This window comes from Leptopilina boulardi, unplaced genomic scaffold (genome assembly GCF_019393585.1).
Source record: "Leptopilina boulardi isolate dan_hultmark-lab unplaced genomic scaffold, ZJU_Lbou_2.1 LbouV2_123, whole genome shotgun sequence".
NCBI classification, from domain to species: Eukaryota; Metazoa; Arthropoda; class Insecta; order Hymenoptera; family Figitidae; genus Leptopilina; species Leptopilina boulardi.
Window position 1 is genome coordinate 951,674 of NW_026137667.1, and position 18,758 is coordinate 970,431.

An 18,758-nucleotide genomic window follows, 5' to 3' on the forward strand; every position below is an offset into this window, starting at 1 on the left:
TAACATATTTTAAAAGAATTTTTTCTTAGTCTCGAAAGCACTGTGACGAGGTCCTGTAACTATATTTGATCTTGAGGACCTTAGAAAATTAATCAATTTAATCTTTCAATATGTATGTTTTATTTTCATTGAAAGATCTCAATGATTAGCAATAAAATTTGTCAAATGAAATAAAGTTTTCACCAGAAACAGTTTAATATTGCGTTGGGGTGTGCGTCACCCTAAAATATTAATTAGAAATTCTGGACCTATTAGTCGCTTTATCAATTTTCATAAAATATATTTATGAATTGTTTTTGTTATAGGAAGCGATTTCCCCTCTTTTACACAATAGAAATTTTTTTTTATTTGACAAATTTCAGTTTCTGATCACTAAAATCTTTTAAGGTACAAAAAGTTGTATCTTTTATATTTCTTCATTGTGAAATAAATTATCTAACCATTTACATGCCGATCATTCCTTTCTACTCAACGCGTGCATGAAATGATAGACAATTTTAATCTATTAACAAGAAGAATTTTTTTTTATAACAGCGACTGAAGCCCGAATTGAGACATGACTGCAACTGCTTAACAACATTATGGTAATTGCTTTACGTCTGGAATGCACTTGCAACTTGCAGTTACTTTACTATATTATATGCAATTTAAAAAACTGTGGTATTAAAAAAATTGTTGCATTGGGCTTCAACGCTTATGTCGTTTATTTTTAATTTCATGTTTAATTGTTTTCATTAACAAACATTGAAACGTTGTCGAGCTTTTGGTATTGCCTTCACGTGCTTGTTTGTTTATTTTGTAATACAGCTGTCTTCTATAAGAGATCGGCATAAATATTACTATACTTTTTCTGGTAAATCGTGTCAATTGCTAACATGTGTCAATGAAATAAAAATCCAAAGAAAAGGGTATATTATATGACAGAAATAGAGGTTTTTCTTTTAAATGTTATACAAAACTGAGAAAAATGATTTATGAGAATTAAATTAATTAATAGTAAAAACAAAATGATATTAATTTTGACAAGATTGGAGATTTTATAATCCTTAGTTTAAATTATAGATTGAAACTCCATTTTTCTCAGTAATTTTTCTCATTTGACACGATTATCTTCAATATTAAAGCTGTATCCTAAGTTTGGCCTTTTTTTAACACTTAGCTGTACACTTCTTCAGATGTTTGTGTCTGAAATGCTGGAGCATTTTTCTTCCCAACGATATACATTTAATCTGCGGTGTAAAAAATCTTTTTTTAAATTAGGAGTCGAAAATTAATAACTTACGTCGAAAAAGGTAGGACCATCACCTACAGTGTCAGCTAAGGGTTAACTTATTCAATTAAATATTTTTATTCTGCTCATATTTTCTAATCCTTATTTTCATCTAACACGATTATTGTCTCGTTTTGTATTAATAAAAGTGAAATGTTTAACATTGAAAAATGGTTTACAGATTCGTGTAGTGAATGCATTCCGGCAAGGCCTAGATGCACGCTATGGCGAACATAGCAGTACAACCCTCGCTGAAGTCCTTAGGAAGCAGTCGTCACTAAATAAGCGAATTTCGCAGACAAGTAGTATCGAATACGCTGACAATATACCTGATGAATTAACTATTCCTGAAATTGACGTCGAACGTCTATCAAGTCACAGTCATACTGAAACCGCAGTCTAAAAATAAGTTGATAACGAAATTAGAGGTGAGAACCCGTCCTTTAAAATCACAGTGTTCCGAAGCCTGTGTATCCTAGAGACAACCAAGTCCCTATTAATTGCGTGCATTATTTCGTCATACCTTTACGAAAAATTGGATAAGACGAAAATAAAGGATATGGAACTAATAGCTTATATTAATTACAAAAAAAGAGAGGAACGAAGACACGAGATGTGAATTTCTGTACAATGAGAGGTTGATTAAAATTAATATTAAAAATTAAATTACGTCGCAAATAACGGCAAGTTCTCAACTTGAATAAATTGAAATACCAAAGCAATACATCACTGCCTTTCCTGTTCTCTAGTCAGTTATTTTCTACATTCTTGATTTAATTTTATCTAATCATATTTTATCTTTATTATTTGAGTTAAATTTAGCTTTACGTGCAATACGTATTAAGAAAATTATAAATCGATTCTAAAATATATATTCCAAACAATCAATTACGAATATGGAATTTTTAGTTTTAAATATACATATTAAGATTAAACTTGTTCAGAAATACTAAACGCGTCCTCGATCCTCTTCAAATACAGCGCATATGCAGAAAATTTAAATCAATTGTCCGAAGAATTGTCGGACGTGAGCACTAGAATGAAGTAAGTGGTGCTTAATGAATATTCCTAATGTTGCGACAAAGATGAGAATGAGAGGATGAATGAGCTCTCTAAGTATTTTTGACATGTATGTTCCTTCATGTAAGGAAGTTGTTGGATTAATATATTTATGCTTCTTATTTAACTCATCTGTTTTAACTCATTCTACATGTTTCCTTTAAAAATAGAAACAATGTAGATCTCGACATATTATGTAATTTTCTAATTGTTTTTGCTCATGAAGCTAGTAATATTTGTTTTCGTTTCAAATAATATACAATTAAAGCTAAATTACGAAAGGAGTGCATATTTCTGATTTATTACATTAAAGAACAAACGCAAGTTAAATTTTTATCAAGTCTCTGTTTGTTCTTTTTTTAACAACTGTTTTCTAACAATTATGTAGTAAAACGTTTAATAACTTAGCAAAGAAATATGTTTTCAAATTGTTCAAAAATATAACTTAATGAATTGAAACAAATTATTAATATACTACCTACATTCAACAACTATTCATTGTTAAGTGTTTAATTAAATTTATATTTAATATAACAAAATGCACATATACAGTGCCAGTTCAGAAGAAATTTTAGTCTTTTCAAAGAAAAAGTTTTTACACTTTTCACAATATGTAAGATAATAGCGATTATAAATAAGGTATGAGATATTTAAAATTGTAATGTATAAAAAAAATTCTTTTATGTGTTTTATTAAAAGAATATGTACAGTGTTAGAAATATGTTGAAATTTCATGCACATTTAATCTAAAAGTGTATCTAAAATTTGAGTACTTTACATAATAACACATTAGAGCTCATGGCTTGACTAATATTCATATCCTTATAATAATATAAAATCTTTAAATTACAAAAAACATTACAGGTACAAAATCCTAAAAAAAATTGTTCTTTGTATCATATTAAAGTAGATAACTTACATGACAAATAGGGCTGTTTTCAAAAAATCACTTAACGGTGTTCCACAATACTTTATAAAAAACTAGTCGCCAATTATTGTTTATTTAATTTTGAAAAGTATTTCTCGGACAGTTCTAGCAAAATCTGAAAAATATCAGATACCTGAAAGAACAGAAATTTAGGATATGTGGTATTTTTCCAGATTTTGTGATGAATTACCGTTTTTTGAAAATCTCTTTTTCTTTTTAAATTAAATATGTTGAGGGACATTTTTACAAAGTGCCACTGTGGAACACCGCGTTAATGGTTTAATATAGTGGAATTCCATTCATTATATAGGTAGCTTATATATTAGCTCACTCGATTGAAAAATTCTATGTAGACCTCCATATTTAGTCTTTCAAAGAATTATTCTGAAACAGCTCAAAATTTTTCAGGAAACAAAGTTGAAATTTTGCGGAACATTGTTCGGTAAGCATGTTTATAGGAAGACAGCAAGTAAATTTAGTTGATACTACAAAAGCGTCTTCCTGGTAAACAGAAAGTTTACATGCAAAAACTAAAAATAAATACTCATTTATGTGGTAATAAACGACCAGTAATATATGTAACAAAATGAGTACTTAGAAAAAGAATTGTTTCAATTTTAAATTTAAAATAGTTGCAATATTTCTAAAAATATGGTTGAATTCGAAGTATCTTAGATATTTTGAAAAGTTGCAAAGTTTACTGCAAGGTTCCTAAATAATATCGTGAAATGTAGGGTGTAAGTTCCGTAAGAAAAACATACAGAAATTTCTTTAATGATAATAATTTTTAAAAATTATCATTTGACCACAGTAAATCATGTTTAAAATTTGTTTGACAAACTTGTTCCAGTATTTTTCTATGTCATTTACTTCTGTACAAAAAAAACTATTGTTTTTGATTACCTTTAATAACAATTAAAGCCACTTTTAGCTAGTAATTAAAAAATGAAATTTTTTTGCATATTACTAGCGGATAGGAGAATAATTACTTTCAACTTTCCACTATCCTGAAAAATATTGGTTTAGAAACGATAAAAATTGCCCATATTCCCAATTAACCTGCAGTAGCAAATGTCCTTTCAACTACTAAGCTTGCTAAAAGCTTGCTTTGCAAACTTACGAGTTGTAAGCATAAGTTTTGCAAGCTCGACGTATTGCTGAAAACTTTCAGGTTAATTGGGTAAGAATACAATCAACGAAATGACATGCCATGGAGCTGACATTTTACATTTAAGTCTGACCCCTTTTGTACAAAAATGTTACTTTTCCTTATGTAGAATATTTATAATATAATAAAAAATTAAATAAAAATAGTGTGTACTCTATTAGATTTACAATTACACGGTAATGACAGATTGTAATTTACACAATGTATTTTCAAACAATTGTTTGAAAATTGTCTGCTTCCAATTGTGAAAGTTTCTCAGTTTTTAATGTTAGTTACATAATTAATTTTTAGATTATAAAAAATATAGTATTTATAAATAAATATTTTTAATTTCAAGTTAATATCATCTTACATTCTTGACAAAATGTATTTTCCGCAATGATATTTTTGTGCAAATCAAATGAAAGTTTTTTTTTGCAGAGTTCCCTTGTGTTAAGTAGCATAATATTTTGACAATTGTTCCTGAAAAATTTGAAAGCTGTTTTACAGTCAAAAAAATTTATTCTACAACAAAAATAAGGAATTATTAAATAGATAAAAAAGATCTTTGCAGACATCTATATATTTTTTTTAATAAGATTTTATATGGGAACCTACATATAAAATTTTTCAGTAGGGTAGCCGTAAATTGTAATGGTTAAAAAATATTTCATATATAGAAACACATGAATTTTTATACTATAGAATTCTCCACTGGAGTAGCCATGGGTTGTAATAGTTGAAGAGAAGTTCATATACAGAAATGCATAAATTTTTATACATGAATTCGTGAAAATATATTTGAATGAATTTAGTAATTTTTCTTGTATTTGTATATTGTATCTGTCCAATGTACATTTATAAAAGTAGCTTCCTTTTTGTATATTAAAGTTAGCCACTTTTCTAACAGTATGGGTATCAGATTTATGTTCACGCAAAACCTACATGTATTTAAAATGCAAAATATTTAAAACAATTAAATAACTAAAAATATTTTTAATCCTAGAATATAATGATGTGCTTTTAAAATGATAAATTTCGTTAAATATTTAAGTTTGGCTAAAACTCTTTATTTCGTTCTTGAATAACTTAAATTTCTTCTGAACTCAGAACCCAATAATATTTTACTTATAATGTTTTTGTACTTAAAGTAACATGTTATATTTATTCTTTTAATAAATATAAACCTATAAAATATTATCCTTTTACTTTATATTCTTACGTAATCATGAGGATATAACATTAATTGAAAATTTTCATTCATCATCAGAATTTATTATTTTGACTATAATCCTCATAGCGCTATATCTTCAGAATGTCCTAGGAAAGTCCTAGCGATACCCCTAGGATATCCTGAGATATTTGGTGATGTAAGGTAATAAGTATTAAAACTATAATATTGTAAAAATTAGTTGTTGTATTTTTAATATAGGATATGAGAATTACAATCAATTTCGTTTACTAATGATAAAACATTTTGCTTCCATTCTTGAAATGTATTTGTATTTAAAGATTTTGCAAAAAGGCGAAACAGACGGGAAATTTTAAAAATATTATACTATAAAATTGAAACAAAAAAAAACAACACTGATAAAAATAATTTGTTAAGTCAACTGATTTGTAGTTGAGTCAATCTCTCTGCGAATGTTAACACGACGAAATATACTCTGAGATTGCCTCAAAGGCTCTGCGAAATTGCCAAGTTGTAGTTCGGTTAATTTCATGAGAACTTTGAGTGAAAAATAAATGCATTCGCAACAAATTATCTTTTAAATTGATTAAATCTAAGCAAATATATTCTTTAAAGTCATGTCTAAGTTTCAAGTGTGGCTTTTAGGTAAAAAAAATTTCATGACGTATCTCATTGTTTGAGTGAAATAAAAATTTTTGATAGAAGCTTTAGGAATCTTAAAAGCAGATAAAAAAGTTGATTTGTGTTATTTTAGGTTAAAATTAACAAAAAAATTATTTTGTGAATTTAAAATAAGTGTAAATAACAACTTTTTCATCTGTTTGTACCATTTTTTAAGTTTCAAGGTTAATGAATTATTTCATTTAGACATAAAATCGAACAAAAAATTTGCGTGGCGTAGTGGAACTTGTACATGGGCTTGATAAACTTACAAATGTTCTTATCTTAAACAGTTTCAATTGAGTTTCTCGATTAAAAAAAATTAATCTGCGCGTCATTCGATGTCCTTTCTTTGAGCCAGTTTCCAGCTGAGCTAGGGATTTGCGCACTATAACAGATTGAGTTTTTTGATCTGGTTCCTCAATTGTAACAGCCAACTACTTAATTCTGTCAAACTCTAGACAAATAACTAAACATAATTTTTAATTTTCAGTTTTTGATTTTTAAATAACAATGTAAATTAAATTTTTCCGCAAGTAGAACTTAATACTTAAAACAATGTAATACATTAAGTTATCTTAAAATGAAAATATAAGAAAATGTTGTGTAAAGTAATCCACCGACAGTGATATTCGTTAAAATGTGAGAGCAAGCTCTCTTATGTATTAACTGAAGAATTATTATAGCTCTTATGAGAGACACTGTAAGTACTATTACTTTTGTTAATAATTTTAAGAAAAATAATGATCGTTTATAAAAAATTCTGTTTAAAGTTTTTGCCTATTCGAAATTTGATTCCTACCTTAAATATACATTTGTACATTTCGTTTATCATTATCGATCCGTATCTATTACTTTTTTATCCGTTTGTCCTATCCCATCTATTAATTTATTCTATTTGGATCTATACGTTTTTAGTGTGATATTTTATTTGTTTTAAATACTGATACGTGCCAAAAATGAGAAAATAACTTAGAAGATAATATTTTATTTTTAATAATTATTTAATAATTGACTTGAAATTCTTCTAAGTCGAACTTGAGTATGAAATCGAGCAGAGTAACAATGCTTGTACCAGATTTCGTATGTAACGAAGACGTGCTGATACCAAAATATGAAGTGAACTCTCCAGGCAAATGTGGACGTTTTTATACAAGATTTTCACAAAGAACGCGCACGAATTTTCATATGCGGGTTGCATTTTCCACCTTTTTTAATTAATAAGGAGCCAACTAAATGTTATGGATTATCGTGACTCCTCTTTACATTCCATAGGTTTGTGATAATACAAGGTATTTTCTCTCAGTAAAACAGGATATTAAAGTAATCCTACAAATTTTATATTTTCTGAATTCGAAGAGAAACCGATGTTAATATAAGTGGGATTATACATTAATGATTATATACATTCTGTCTGGAGCTTTACACTTGGTTTGAAAGAATAATTATAGATACACCAATTGATATGTTTTAACGTTAATTCAACGCAAGAGAAAGTTCACCACATTCTGAAAAATTAAAACTAAATATAAACGATGCGATATAACATTATGCAACATATCTCAATAGTCTGTTGTCGACTTTGAATAGTTGATCACATATGCTTATTTTTTCCAATGGAAAGAAATGAATCTTTCACAATTAAAATATGGATCAATTAATTTAATTTTTCTTCAAATTTGTGGATCACAACAATTGGGTAATAAAGTAATTTTGTGTAAAGAAGAATATTATTGCGATACACTGCATACATTATCTGTAGATATTCGCGAAAGACTTCTTTTTATTGTTTTCAATTTGTGCATTCGAAAAAAACTAGATATTTCGAGTCTAAGCTTCGTTGCGCTAGTCTACAGTTGTCACACAACAATTTGTACAAATTTTGCTAATGGCACTCGAGTTTCTTTGAATGTTTATTCAATGGCGTTCTATTTTCGCGATAATGTTACATTTTATGCAACTGATAAAGAATCACAGCGTCTATATGATGTTATAATGAAATTTTCCTACAAAATTTTATTAGAACGCAAAGTATCAAAATATTTGGCTCATGATTATTGTGAAATATTATTCATGAATTTTCTCGAATCAAAAGATACGGCTGAAATTTTAGTTAAAAAATGTCAACAAAGTGGTGCAGAATTGTCTGATGATAATCTTTCAACTTTAAATCGATTAATTGAATTAGTTCAATATTTTAATTATTTCGTTTCATCGACAATATTGGAAAGTAATAATGAAGAAATTTTAAAAATATTATACAAAATCTTTGACGATGATTTTATTAATTATATTCAACAAATGTATTCTATTCTTGCCTATAACCTCGACGATTCGCCAAATTTGATTGCTAATAAATATTTGGAAATGAAAATGCAATCTTCACTTAGTGTTAAACGCATTATCAAATCAACACAACAAAACTTGAATAAAATTACTACTATGATCACGAATTCTAATGCAATTACTAAATCCGATAATGATTTGACAAGTGAGAGCAGTAGTGATAACGCTAATGATCTTAATGAGAAGTTGGATGATAACTGCACTGTTCTGGACGCTGACAATGATGATGATTGTAGTCTACTAAACAGCAATGATCATGGAAATATTAGTAATAATATTTTTGAAGAAAAGATCTTTTCATCGAAGAGTATAAATTTAAATAGTACAGGTGAATTCCAAACTAATGAAGCAATTACTTTCCATCATCCAGTAATGAATAAAATTATATTTGGAACTCAATTTAATAGCGACATTAATAATGACAATGAAGGTAACAGTAATAATGTAAAATTAATTATTGAAAATTTACCATTACATCATATTCACTATAATATTGCTGATAATTTTAAATTCATTTGTTTTCGACTCAACATTAAAGAAGCTACACTTCAACATTTAATTGATAACTTTATCATTTTTGGTTTTCGACTCTTATGTGATTATGGATACCAAAATATTCTTGATGTTATTGTCTATGTCTACCAAGAAACAATTACCATTTTTTGCACCAGTATTAAACGCTACATTAACAAATATGCTGACGTTGTTAACTCACGTTTCCGAATACTTTTAGCTCGTTCCTCAATTCAACAGTGGGGTACTGAATTGCTATCGGAAATTAAAATGCCCACCTTCATAAAAGAGATTCGAGAAGCGAAAAAAAATCAATTTTATTTAGTCGAAATGTTCATGAATTCATGTCACGATGGATATAAAGTTATACTTAAATCTAAACGCCAACACGATTTCATTGATATTTACGTTATCATAGAAAAACAAGCCTTTTGTAACTTGTGTTGCAGTAATTCGTTTAGCTTTAAAATTCACATGAAAATTTCTTACAATCAACAGTGCTTTTTGTATGTACATATTTATGTGCATAAAATAAATTCGCTAAAAATTTATCGAAATTTACAAAAATCATCGATGATAAAAAAAAGAATTACATCAGAAAATTGTACAAATGTTTTGGACGTCTTATGGAATTGTCGACCACAAGTACAACTTATCTATACCAGCGACTATAATACCATTCTTAACCGGACAACTGCACAATTTATGCGGAATATTCTTTTTAATGTATATATTATACGAAGTGGAAAATACTCACCTTATCCACGAAATTTAACTGACGCTAATACAATGTGTTTTCTGTTGTTACGGATTGCCAAAAGTATAGCTTACAAACAGGAGGGATTATTTCATGTTAAAAATGATATTGACGGACCACTTAACAATATTGTTAGTATTAAAGGTATCACGTCAATTGTCGATACAAAAGTTGATGATCAAAACTATAAATGTAATTGTACTACGGTTTGTACAATGCTAAATTGTCCTCTGTATACAGGCATACAAAATCCAGAAAATTGCAAACTAAATCTCTAAAACTTTTAATTTTAAAAGTCACCAATGATAATATTACACAAACCCAGATTGAAAAGGTTAGATCCTTGGCACTCGTTATTGTTATTGGCGATAATCCAATAATTTTCTCGTTCAATATGTTCACAATATTATTAAAACAATTCATATAAAATGAAACAATAAATTTATTATAAAATCTTAAATTATAATTGGTGATTCTATTAAATTTATTATTTCGCGGGATATAACGATGTTACAATTAGGACCAGTGAATGTTGAGATTTAGATTCGCTCCCTTGATCAATATCAAATTAGTCACAGTTTCGTCAATGTTGTCTCTACCTTTTTTATTTTCCTTTAACTCATCAATTTTTATTTTTATTTCCCTTTCTTTATTTTCCTCACTTTTAATTTATTTTCCTACATTAGATATAAATAACTTTTCTATTTGATTTTCATTATTATAACTATTGTCAATTTCATTTCCTTGTTTATTTAAATTTTCATTAAATTCCCCTTTTAATTTAAATTCTACTTTTTCGGATATTGGGTTGCGAGAAAGAGCGTCTGCATTGGAATTAACCCTCCCCGGTCTATATATAATTTCACAATCATAATCTTGCAATTTTATTTTCCATCTTGCTAATATTGAATTTATAGTAGGATCTTTTAATTGATTTGACCAAACTAATGCCCGGTGGTCAGTAACTACAGTAAATCATTTTCCAAAAATATAAGGTCGAAATTGTTTTATTGCAAAAATTATAGCTAAAAGTTCTTTTTCAGTTGTACTATAGCGTGTGTCCCACCCATCGTTCTTGATGCAAAAGCAATAGGCAAATCTTTTCCAAATTCACCCTGGCTTAAAACTGCCCCTATTGCGAAATCAGAAGCATCGGTTGTTACAATAAAAGGTTTTGTAAAATCTGGATATTGTAATAGTGGTTGTGTACATAGTATTTTCTTTAATTGAGTAAATGCCATTTCAACTTCCGAGTTTCAATCAAGACATTTATTTATTTAGAAATATAAAAACTGTAGTTTACCATTTACAAAGTATAAAGTAATATAGACTAATATAAATATAGAATAGATCACTGTCATCAAATAAGAAAAGGGCTAAATATATTTTCTTGTCTACTAAAACCATTTATTTATAAATAATATTGCAATTATATATTATATTTCTTGGAAATAAATGATTACCCATATATTTATTCAGTTGACGAAATTATTTCAAAGGTCATACCATTTTTCTTTAGTTCTTCCATTAAAGAAGTATTGACAAATGCAGCACCTGGACTTAAAACTCCTCCACTAAAGTAGACGATTAATAAATTAATACAAATAATATAATAAAGAAGTATTACTTTTTAAGTATTAAAATAATTTTTTCTTACTTATCAGGCATTTTATCAGATTCCCGTAAAATTGTGATGCCTGCTAAAAGTAAACATATACTTGTAAGTCCATATCCGGGATTTTTGCCAGTAACTTTTGTAATTAATTCCTTATTCGGAGGATTAACATGTTTGTCAGATAATTCAACTAATTTTTCTTTCCAACCCGTAGCCTTAAATGTTATCGAGAACATAGAATTCTCCATTTTTTCTTCAGTTGGTCCTTCGTGACTAATCGAACCTCCAGAAAAGAATTTTGGATGCTATATCATTCAAAATTGTATATTAGAAAATTATTCTTGGAAACAATTCAAAGCTACTTTAAAAATTAAGAAAAAAAATTTCAATAGCACTATAAACAGTTTTTCCGTAATTTAGAAAGAAAATTACCTTTAGTAATAAATTTCGCCCAAATTCTGATTTCATTAAAAGCAAGAATATTCCACCGAAAAAGGCCATTGCCATTACATGAACTAGTGACCTAAAAGAAGCATTATTCATTAAGTAACAAATTAATTTTTATTTATAAATTAATAATTTGATGAATGGATATTTTTAATTATATAACATACTGAAATGTAATGTAGGTCTGAATTTGAATTGGTCTTTGCTTATTTTTTTCATATAAAAAACGTTGTGTGCGCAATGCAACAGAACGATCAGAACCGGGAAAAACTGTAGACCAACCATTAGAAATTATGCTTCTGTGTACAGTGCCTCTATTTATTAAATAAATGACGATTAATAATTTCAATTTATTTATAAGTAAATAAATATATTAAATATTAATAATCTTTTTGATTTTGTTACCTATTTGGAAGTTTTGGTTCAAATTTTGGCAACTTGTTAGGAAAAAGTTTTGTTCGAATTTCACGTAATTCATTATAATGTGCTATACCGTAAATAGCAGACTCCCATGTTGCATAATGAATTGATGCTCCTCCAGCATTCGAATTATTCCAAGAATTTAAATAACTCTCTATGGTATTTATTTCGCCTTGAAAATTATTTTGAGTATAAAGAATACCGAGATCGCAAGGAATACTATCAAATCCACAGGCACTTACAACGTAGATACCTGCTTCTTGTGCAGCCTTATTGTATTCTAATTGCATTTTTTCCATGTACTAAATTTCAAAAATCATTTGTTATTAATCTATCTTAATTCCTATAATTCGTAATGCAAATTCAAGAAACTGCTTGATGCTGCACGGGAACAATGGCAAATGATATAAAATTACCTGAGTCTCTCCACTGACATCTACATGATGAGTTTTAGCAGCTAAACAAGCTTTAACAACTGCCTCACCATAAAATCTGAAGGGCCCACAACAATTTGCAATTACTTTAGCACTATCGGCCATCTTTTTTAATGATTCTTGATCTCTTATGTCGGCAATTATTATCGGAACATTTTCTAAAGAAAAAATGTTATAGATAATAAATTTTTTTTATTCATGCATGCAAAACTATCGTTTGCAAACCACTTACAGCTATCCAGAATAACCAATTCCCTCACATTGCGCATGGACGATGACCAAGGTATTTTGCGCACTACTTAACAGTGCGCAAAGTACTTTGCTCATTTTGCACGCTGTTTATCAGTGTGCAAAATACTTTGCTCATTGTCAGCGTTCGTGAGGGAGTCGAACATTTTGAATACCTGTAAGTGGTTCACAAACGTGATTATGCCTGCATTTATAAAGAAAAATAGGGTTTGATACATGTAGCCTCACAAGCGTTATTAATTGGAAAAAAATTACCAGAATTTGGAGCGAATTTATTAATGACAGCTTCCAATGCTTCTTGACGGCGTCCAGCAATTCCCCATGTGAAATTGTATTTTTTTGATAAAGAAGCAGCTTCTTTAACAGCAACTCTACCAGTAAAACCTGTTGCTCCAAATATAACTATGTCCAGACGTTTCGCTGACATTTCTTTAAAAAAAGATAAGACTGCGCAAAGCAATCCAGTAACGAGGTCATAATTAAAAAGAATTGTGAAGGACAATATGTGAAAAATATTCGATTTTTCGACCCGACATGGAACCTAAAATTCGCATATCTATATCATAATTTACAAATGATGCAAAAAAAGCCATCCAAAAAATTTTTTTGTCAATGAATTATGTTAAAGTACACATAAAAACAAGTATGGGTAGGTTTTTAGGTCTGTGTAATAATGTATGGTTGCCCTGTTATCAAGGGCTCCATTTTTGTAGCATAATAAATTTCAAATGGCAATTTTTACCCCGATCAATGGATATCTGTTTAAAAAATTTTATAGAAAAATATTTCAATACTTTTTAATCCGTTTTCTGAATCCGCAGTGTACTTTATGTAATATTCTATCAATTATTTTGATCGATAGGAAAAATAAATATACTTATTTTTGGTAGAATTTGATATATGGGAACAAATTTTAATACTTTTTAATCTGTTTCCTGCATCAACATAAATGTAATATGCTAAAATAAACATATTATTTATTAGGTATCTCAATATTTATTCATAAGAATTATTTACATCAATAGAAATAAACATTTTATAATATAATCTATTATAAAAGTATAGTTCTTAGAATTTATATTTCTTGTATTATAAATACACTTTCATATCAATAAGTGAGGTTAAATTTTTTTGAAATAACAAACAATGCACATTTAAAAGACACTATTACGAAAACAATTCACCAAAGTTTCTTAATTTCAATTCATTCACTTATAACACCATTTTTCACTGTTTTAACATTTTACATTGAGAAGCACTGAAATACAACATGACGATGACGTCACTACAGAATATTTAGTTCCCAAGTAACACGTAATATTACCGTAATATTAAAATGTCCGTCTCATGGTAATATTACCGGACAATATTACTGTAATATTATTAATTATTGTAATATTACACGCTTATTTGAAATACATAAAAATTTGAAAGTTTTTTTATGATAAAACAGAAAAAGATAATAATTAATCAGTCAAATATTTTTAAAGCGGTTTTTGAATTTTTTTGTAATATTACTGTAATGTTACTGTAATATTACAGTATTATTACTTGGGTCGTAATTTAATATTGACAAAATCACTTGACAAACAGTATTATTCACCTTCATTGGTAAGCATTTATCACATTTCATTGCTTCTTAGTTGTCCTGTACAGCTTAATTTTCTTTATTTTCACGCTTAAAAAATTTTACGAATTAGACCAATACAATTTCCGAATTCAGAAATCGGTCCTATTCGTCAATTTGCTTTTCTCAAATTCAAGAAAACGCCGGGTTTTTAGATATTTATGATTAAAGAAAGAGATTATACCCCTTTCCCCACGTGAATAGGGTAAATGAGTATGCTTTTCTTGTTCCTTATGAAGTTCTAAAGAAATAGATATGAGAATTTTAGGTTTCCCATCGGGTCGAAAAAGTGATTATTTTTAATATTGTGACCACATGTCTCGAAATGTAAACAAAACGGTTAAAAAACTATTATTATTACCCTTTCAAAGTAAATTTTTTCTTCTCACAGAGATGATGACAATTAAATTTGAACGAAACTTTTTTTACTTAGGGCTCTTTTTTATAACAATATATATCGTTTGTAACATATGTTGTTGATTTCTAATTATGAATTATCATTATAATCAAAGCAAAAATATTATACACATAAATGCGGCATGGTTATTAGTAACAAGTCCTCTTCATAGATGGCCAGCTTTAATTTTTTTATACAAATTTTTAGGGCGCACTCACACCTTTTGGCTGCCTGCCTGCCTGCAGGAGTTGTCATGGCAACGTGTAGGAGTAACAGAGAGAGAAAATTCAAATTTGAATTTACTATCTCTGTTACTCCTTCACGTTGCCATGACAACTCCTGCAGGCAGGCAGGCAGCCAAAAGGTGTGAGTGCGCCCTTAAATTCCATTTCCAAAAAGTATTTTTAGTATTGTTTTTATATTATATCATTAGAACCGCGTCGATAATTTAAAAAGTTATTTTTTGAATTTTTCTCTTACTAAAGGATTGCGCTTAATATTGACAACTGAAAGTTTAATCAACTCACCTACTGAACGCAGTAGTACGAAGAGGGCAGTAGTATATGAAATTTAGCATGGAGAATAGAAATTCAGGCTATCGATTTCCAACGAAAAGCAGTTGTGAAGCAGCTTTAAGGCTACTGCCACTGAGAAAATTGCCATTAGAGATTCACCTTAACTTCCCTATCAGAGTGTCACATTTCGGAGGTTCCTCTGTACTCTGACGTCAACGTTTAAATGAGAACATGCCATGAAATGAGAATGGATGTGAATAGTCCTTTTTCTTTGGTGTTAGGATTACCGGTGATCAAACTGCATTTCAAACAAAAATTCGTTACAACTCATATTCATAAAGGAGATTAATTAAGCTTTCACGTTCATTCCTAGTCACCTCATATAAACAAAATAATAAAGAGGAAATTAGTTGGTTTTCATCAACAGTTTTTACAGTTTCTTGGCCTGATCATTGGCAAGTATCTCTTTATATACGATTCTCCCTCCAAAATATTTGTGTAGTGGCTTGTCAAATATTCTCCTTACATTCATTACTAAAGTTCAAGTTCGTCAATAATATCGACGCCTTTCGTTCATAAAATGCTAACATAAATGTCAAAGCAAGATAATTGTAATTGAAAAACAACTGCAATATAAAGTTAACAAAAAAAAATTGTGCAAGATAATTTTTTTCGGCATGATATCGGCTGTACACAATTTAGTAGTACACAGATCAACTCTATATAGTTCAATTGTATACAGCGAAATTAAAAAATAAATAATGTTAAATTCGATACAGTTTAATCCCACACAGCACTGAAAATTCCCCGAAGATTCATTGAATGTTTAAAGGTTAACTTGGGAGTATTGAATTGCTGGGTTCAGAAAAAATTATTTAAATATTAAAATATCTGCATGTGAGCAAATGTTTAACGCGAAAGTTGACTGAATATGTAATTTATATTTTCGTTATATACAAAATTTGTGAGACTGCACGGTTTAAATGCACACAGACAATTTCGATATATTAACATTTTTTATTTTCGTTTATCTGTATACAGTTTAATTCTATACAAGCATTCTAAAAAAAATAAATTTTCAACTCTACACGAGTAAATTTTTTTAAATAATAATGCGTTTAACTCTATGTAGTTTAACTGTACACAGATAATATCGATTAATTAAAAATTTTATTTTCGTTTATCTGTATACAGTTTAATTGTATACAAGCAAGTTACATTTGTCGAATTAAACTATGCAAGTGTTAAACATTTATTTGTTTGTAGAATGCTTGTACACAATTGAACTGTGTACAGATAAATGAAAATAAAATTTTTAATTAATCGATATTATCTCTGTACAGTTAGAGAGTTAAACAGTTAACAGCATAGAGTTAAACGCATTATTATTTTAGAAAATTTTTCTCGTGTAGAGTTGAACATTTATTTTTTTTAGAATAGAATGCTTGTATACAACTAAAACGACTTTTTTACACTTTAAAGTCGATCCAAGGCCTGCAATTATGTTAGTATTTTATGTACGTGAGGCGTCAATATAGTTTTATTAAGCAAAAAATTGTCGTATGAAATTGAAACTTATTTTTATATTTTTAAGCTACAATAATTACAGAAAAATTTTTTCACTGTTTTAGATTGAAATCACGAAGAATAATTTCATATTGGGTTCCAGTTGTTGCTGCTTGAAAATAAAAGAAAATGCCACGTACAAGGCCAGCTGGAAAATTGAAGCAAAGTCGAGATTCATCAGCAGATGTGTATTCAATAAAAAAAGATTTCGAAAGACAATGTAAATTGTTACAACAAAAATTTCAAGGAGAATATGAAATGAAAATGAGAAGTCTAGAAAGTGATATCACCTTTAGTTTAACAAATGTACCATTAGATATAAAAAAGCTTTCATTTAGCGAGATTTTATCTCGCGATTATAAAGAAAATAATTATAAGGAACCTGATTCATCGTTTGAAAATGTGGATAAATCATTTGTTTCTCCTCCACCTTCAAATCTCAAATTTAAAAAACAAGATAAAAGAACAACAGTTACATCTGATGATGGATATGTAACTGAAGGAGGAACAAGACAATCACGAGCAACAACTACTAGTTCAAAATTACGTTTGCGAAGTTCATCGCGATCTAGAAAAACGAAATTAACTAATTCGGTACAAAAGACTGCTACAAAACCAACATCGAATTACACTAATCAATCGAAAATGAATTCAAATAAATTCAAAACACCTGCCAATTTAAAACCATCAATGAATGAATTCGAACCAGTAACGCCAAAAGTGAAACCAAATACTCCAATGAGTATATTGCGACGTCCTCGAGAAGGAGAAATGGTTCTAAGTATGCAAGGCAGTCCGCTATTGGTATCAGCTGTTATTCAAGAACGTTCAGCAAATGTTAATGTTCCATTAAACAATGGTGATGTTATTTCACTTTTGCCAAGGGATGGCTTGCGTCTTTCAAATATTCCTAATCTTGATGCAGAGACAGTGCGGCAATTACAAACACTTAAGGGCCATATTGAAAAAGTTATTAATTCTAAATAATATAATTTTTTTTGTCCCATTGAGAAATTTTGTGTAGTCATTTTTTTTACATTTATTTTTCTTTTACCACGTGTACATTGAGGTTTAAAAACGAAATTTAAGTAGTGGATCTAATAAATAAGTTTTCTATATTTTATTTCTCAACAGTATTTTAATTTTACATTTGTAAGAAACTATTCTATTTTTTAATATATAGAATAAAATAAAATTTTGTTTTACTGTTTAATGATCTAACGAAGAATTAGATTAAAGAGACAAATAAACTCATTCAAATAAGATATTAATCATCTTTTGTATTAAGATTTATAAATTTATAAATAAATCTTTAAAAATGCATATATCCAAAATTTGTTAGAATTTATTCCTTTCATTACTTTGTAAATCTCCTTTAAAGTATTGATTACTTTAATGAGATACTCTTCTTTACTCCCGTTTTAATACCAGACATTTCGCCTCCATATCGTTTAAGTTCTCTTCTAACTTCTCGAACCTGGAAAAATTAATTTGATTAATGAAAACATGCTCTCTTAATTTGAATCAGTGAAATTTCACTGGTGAAATAGGTAGAAGTCGGTTACTGAATCATTTAGTAAAATTTCACTAAATGATTCAGTAACCGACTTCTAGCT

The 18,758-nt window shown here is 28.5% G+C and overlaps 4 protein-coding genes across 8 annotated transcripts in view; 2 read left to right on the top strand and 2 right to left on the bottom strand.

The window, feature by feature from the left end:
• The window catches only part of LOC127289518 (plasma membrane calcium-transporting ATPase 3), a 67,620-nt gene extending 61,454 nt beyond the window's left edge, over positions 1-6,166 (top strand). For both annotated transcript variants that reach the window (XM_051317521.1, XM_051317525.1), the window contains one exon: positions 1,452-6,166. In XM_051317521.1, the coding sequence (XP_051173478.1) occupies positions 1,452-1,673 (222 nt within the window). In that variant the 3' untranslated portion in view covers positions 1,674-6,166. The remainder of the gene's footprint in view (positions 1-1,451) is intronic.
• Positions 1-18,758, bottom strand: part of LOC127289563 (something about silencing protein 10) — a 39,872-nt gene that overhangs the window by 18,740 nt on the left and 2,374 nt on the right. The window contains exon 4 of one of the 2 annotated variants that reach the window (XM_051317559.1): positions 18,504-18,619. In XM_051317559.1, the coding sequence (XP_051173516.1) occupies positions 18,530-18,619 (90 nt within the window). In that variant the 3' untranslated portion in view covers positions 18,504-18,529. Of the gene's footprint in view, positions 1-18,238; positions 18,620-18,758 lie in introns of those variants that run through there. The other variant, XM_051317554.1, reaches the window with a different exon arrangement.
• Positions 11,127-15,211, bottom strand: LOC127289555 (saccharopine dehydrogenase-like oxidoreductase). Its single transcript, XM_051317547.1, has 8 exons — positions 15,026-15,211; positions 13,293-13,484; positions 12,771-12,946; positions 12,340-12,656; positions 12,102-12,248; positions 11,920-12,010; positions 11,530-11,792; positions 11,127-11,446 (listed from the first exon to the last, which is right to left on the bottom strand). The coding sequence occupies exons 2-8, from the start codon at positions 13,462-13,464 to the stop codon at positions 11,344-11,346; spliced, it is 1,269 nt and encodes a 422-aa protein (XP_051173504.1). The 5' UTR covers positions 13,465-13,484; positions 15,026-15,211; the 3' UTR covers positions 11,127-11,343.
• On the top strand, positions 14,625-18,265 carry LOC127289593 (borealin-like). Of its 3 annotated transcripts, none has more exons than XM_051317615.1 (2): positions 14,625-14,648; positions 17,208-18,265. In XM_051317615.1, the coding sequence occupies exon 2, from the start codon at positions 17,272-17,274 to the stop codon at positions 18,127-18,129; it is 858 nt and encodes a 285-aa protein (XP_051173572.1). In that variant the 5' UTR covers positions 14,625-14,648; positions 17,208-17,271; the 3' UTR covers positions 18,130-18,265. The 3 variants fall into 3 exon arrangements, with proteins under 3 accessions (XP_051173572.1, XP_051173562.1, XP_051173581.1); XM_051317605.1 differs by lacking the exon at positions 14,625-14,648 and adding an exon at positions 15,813-16,031; XM_051317624.1 differs by lacking the exon at positions 14,625-14,648 and adding an exon at positions 16,098-16,121.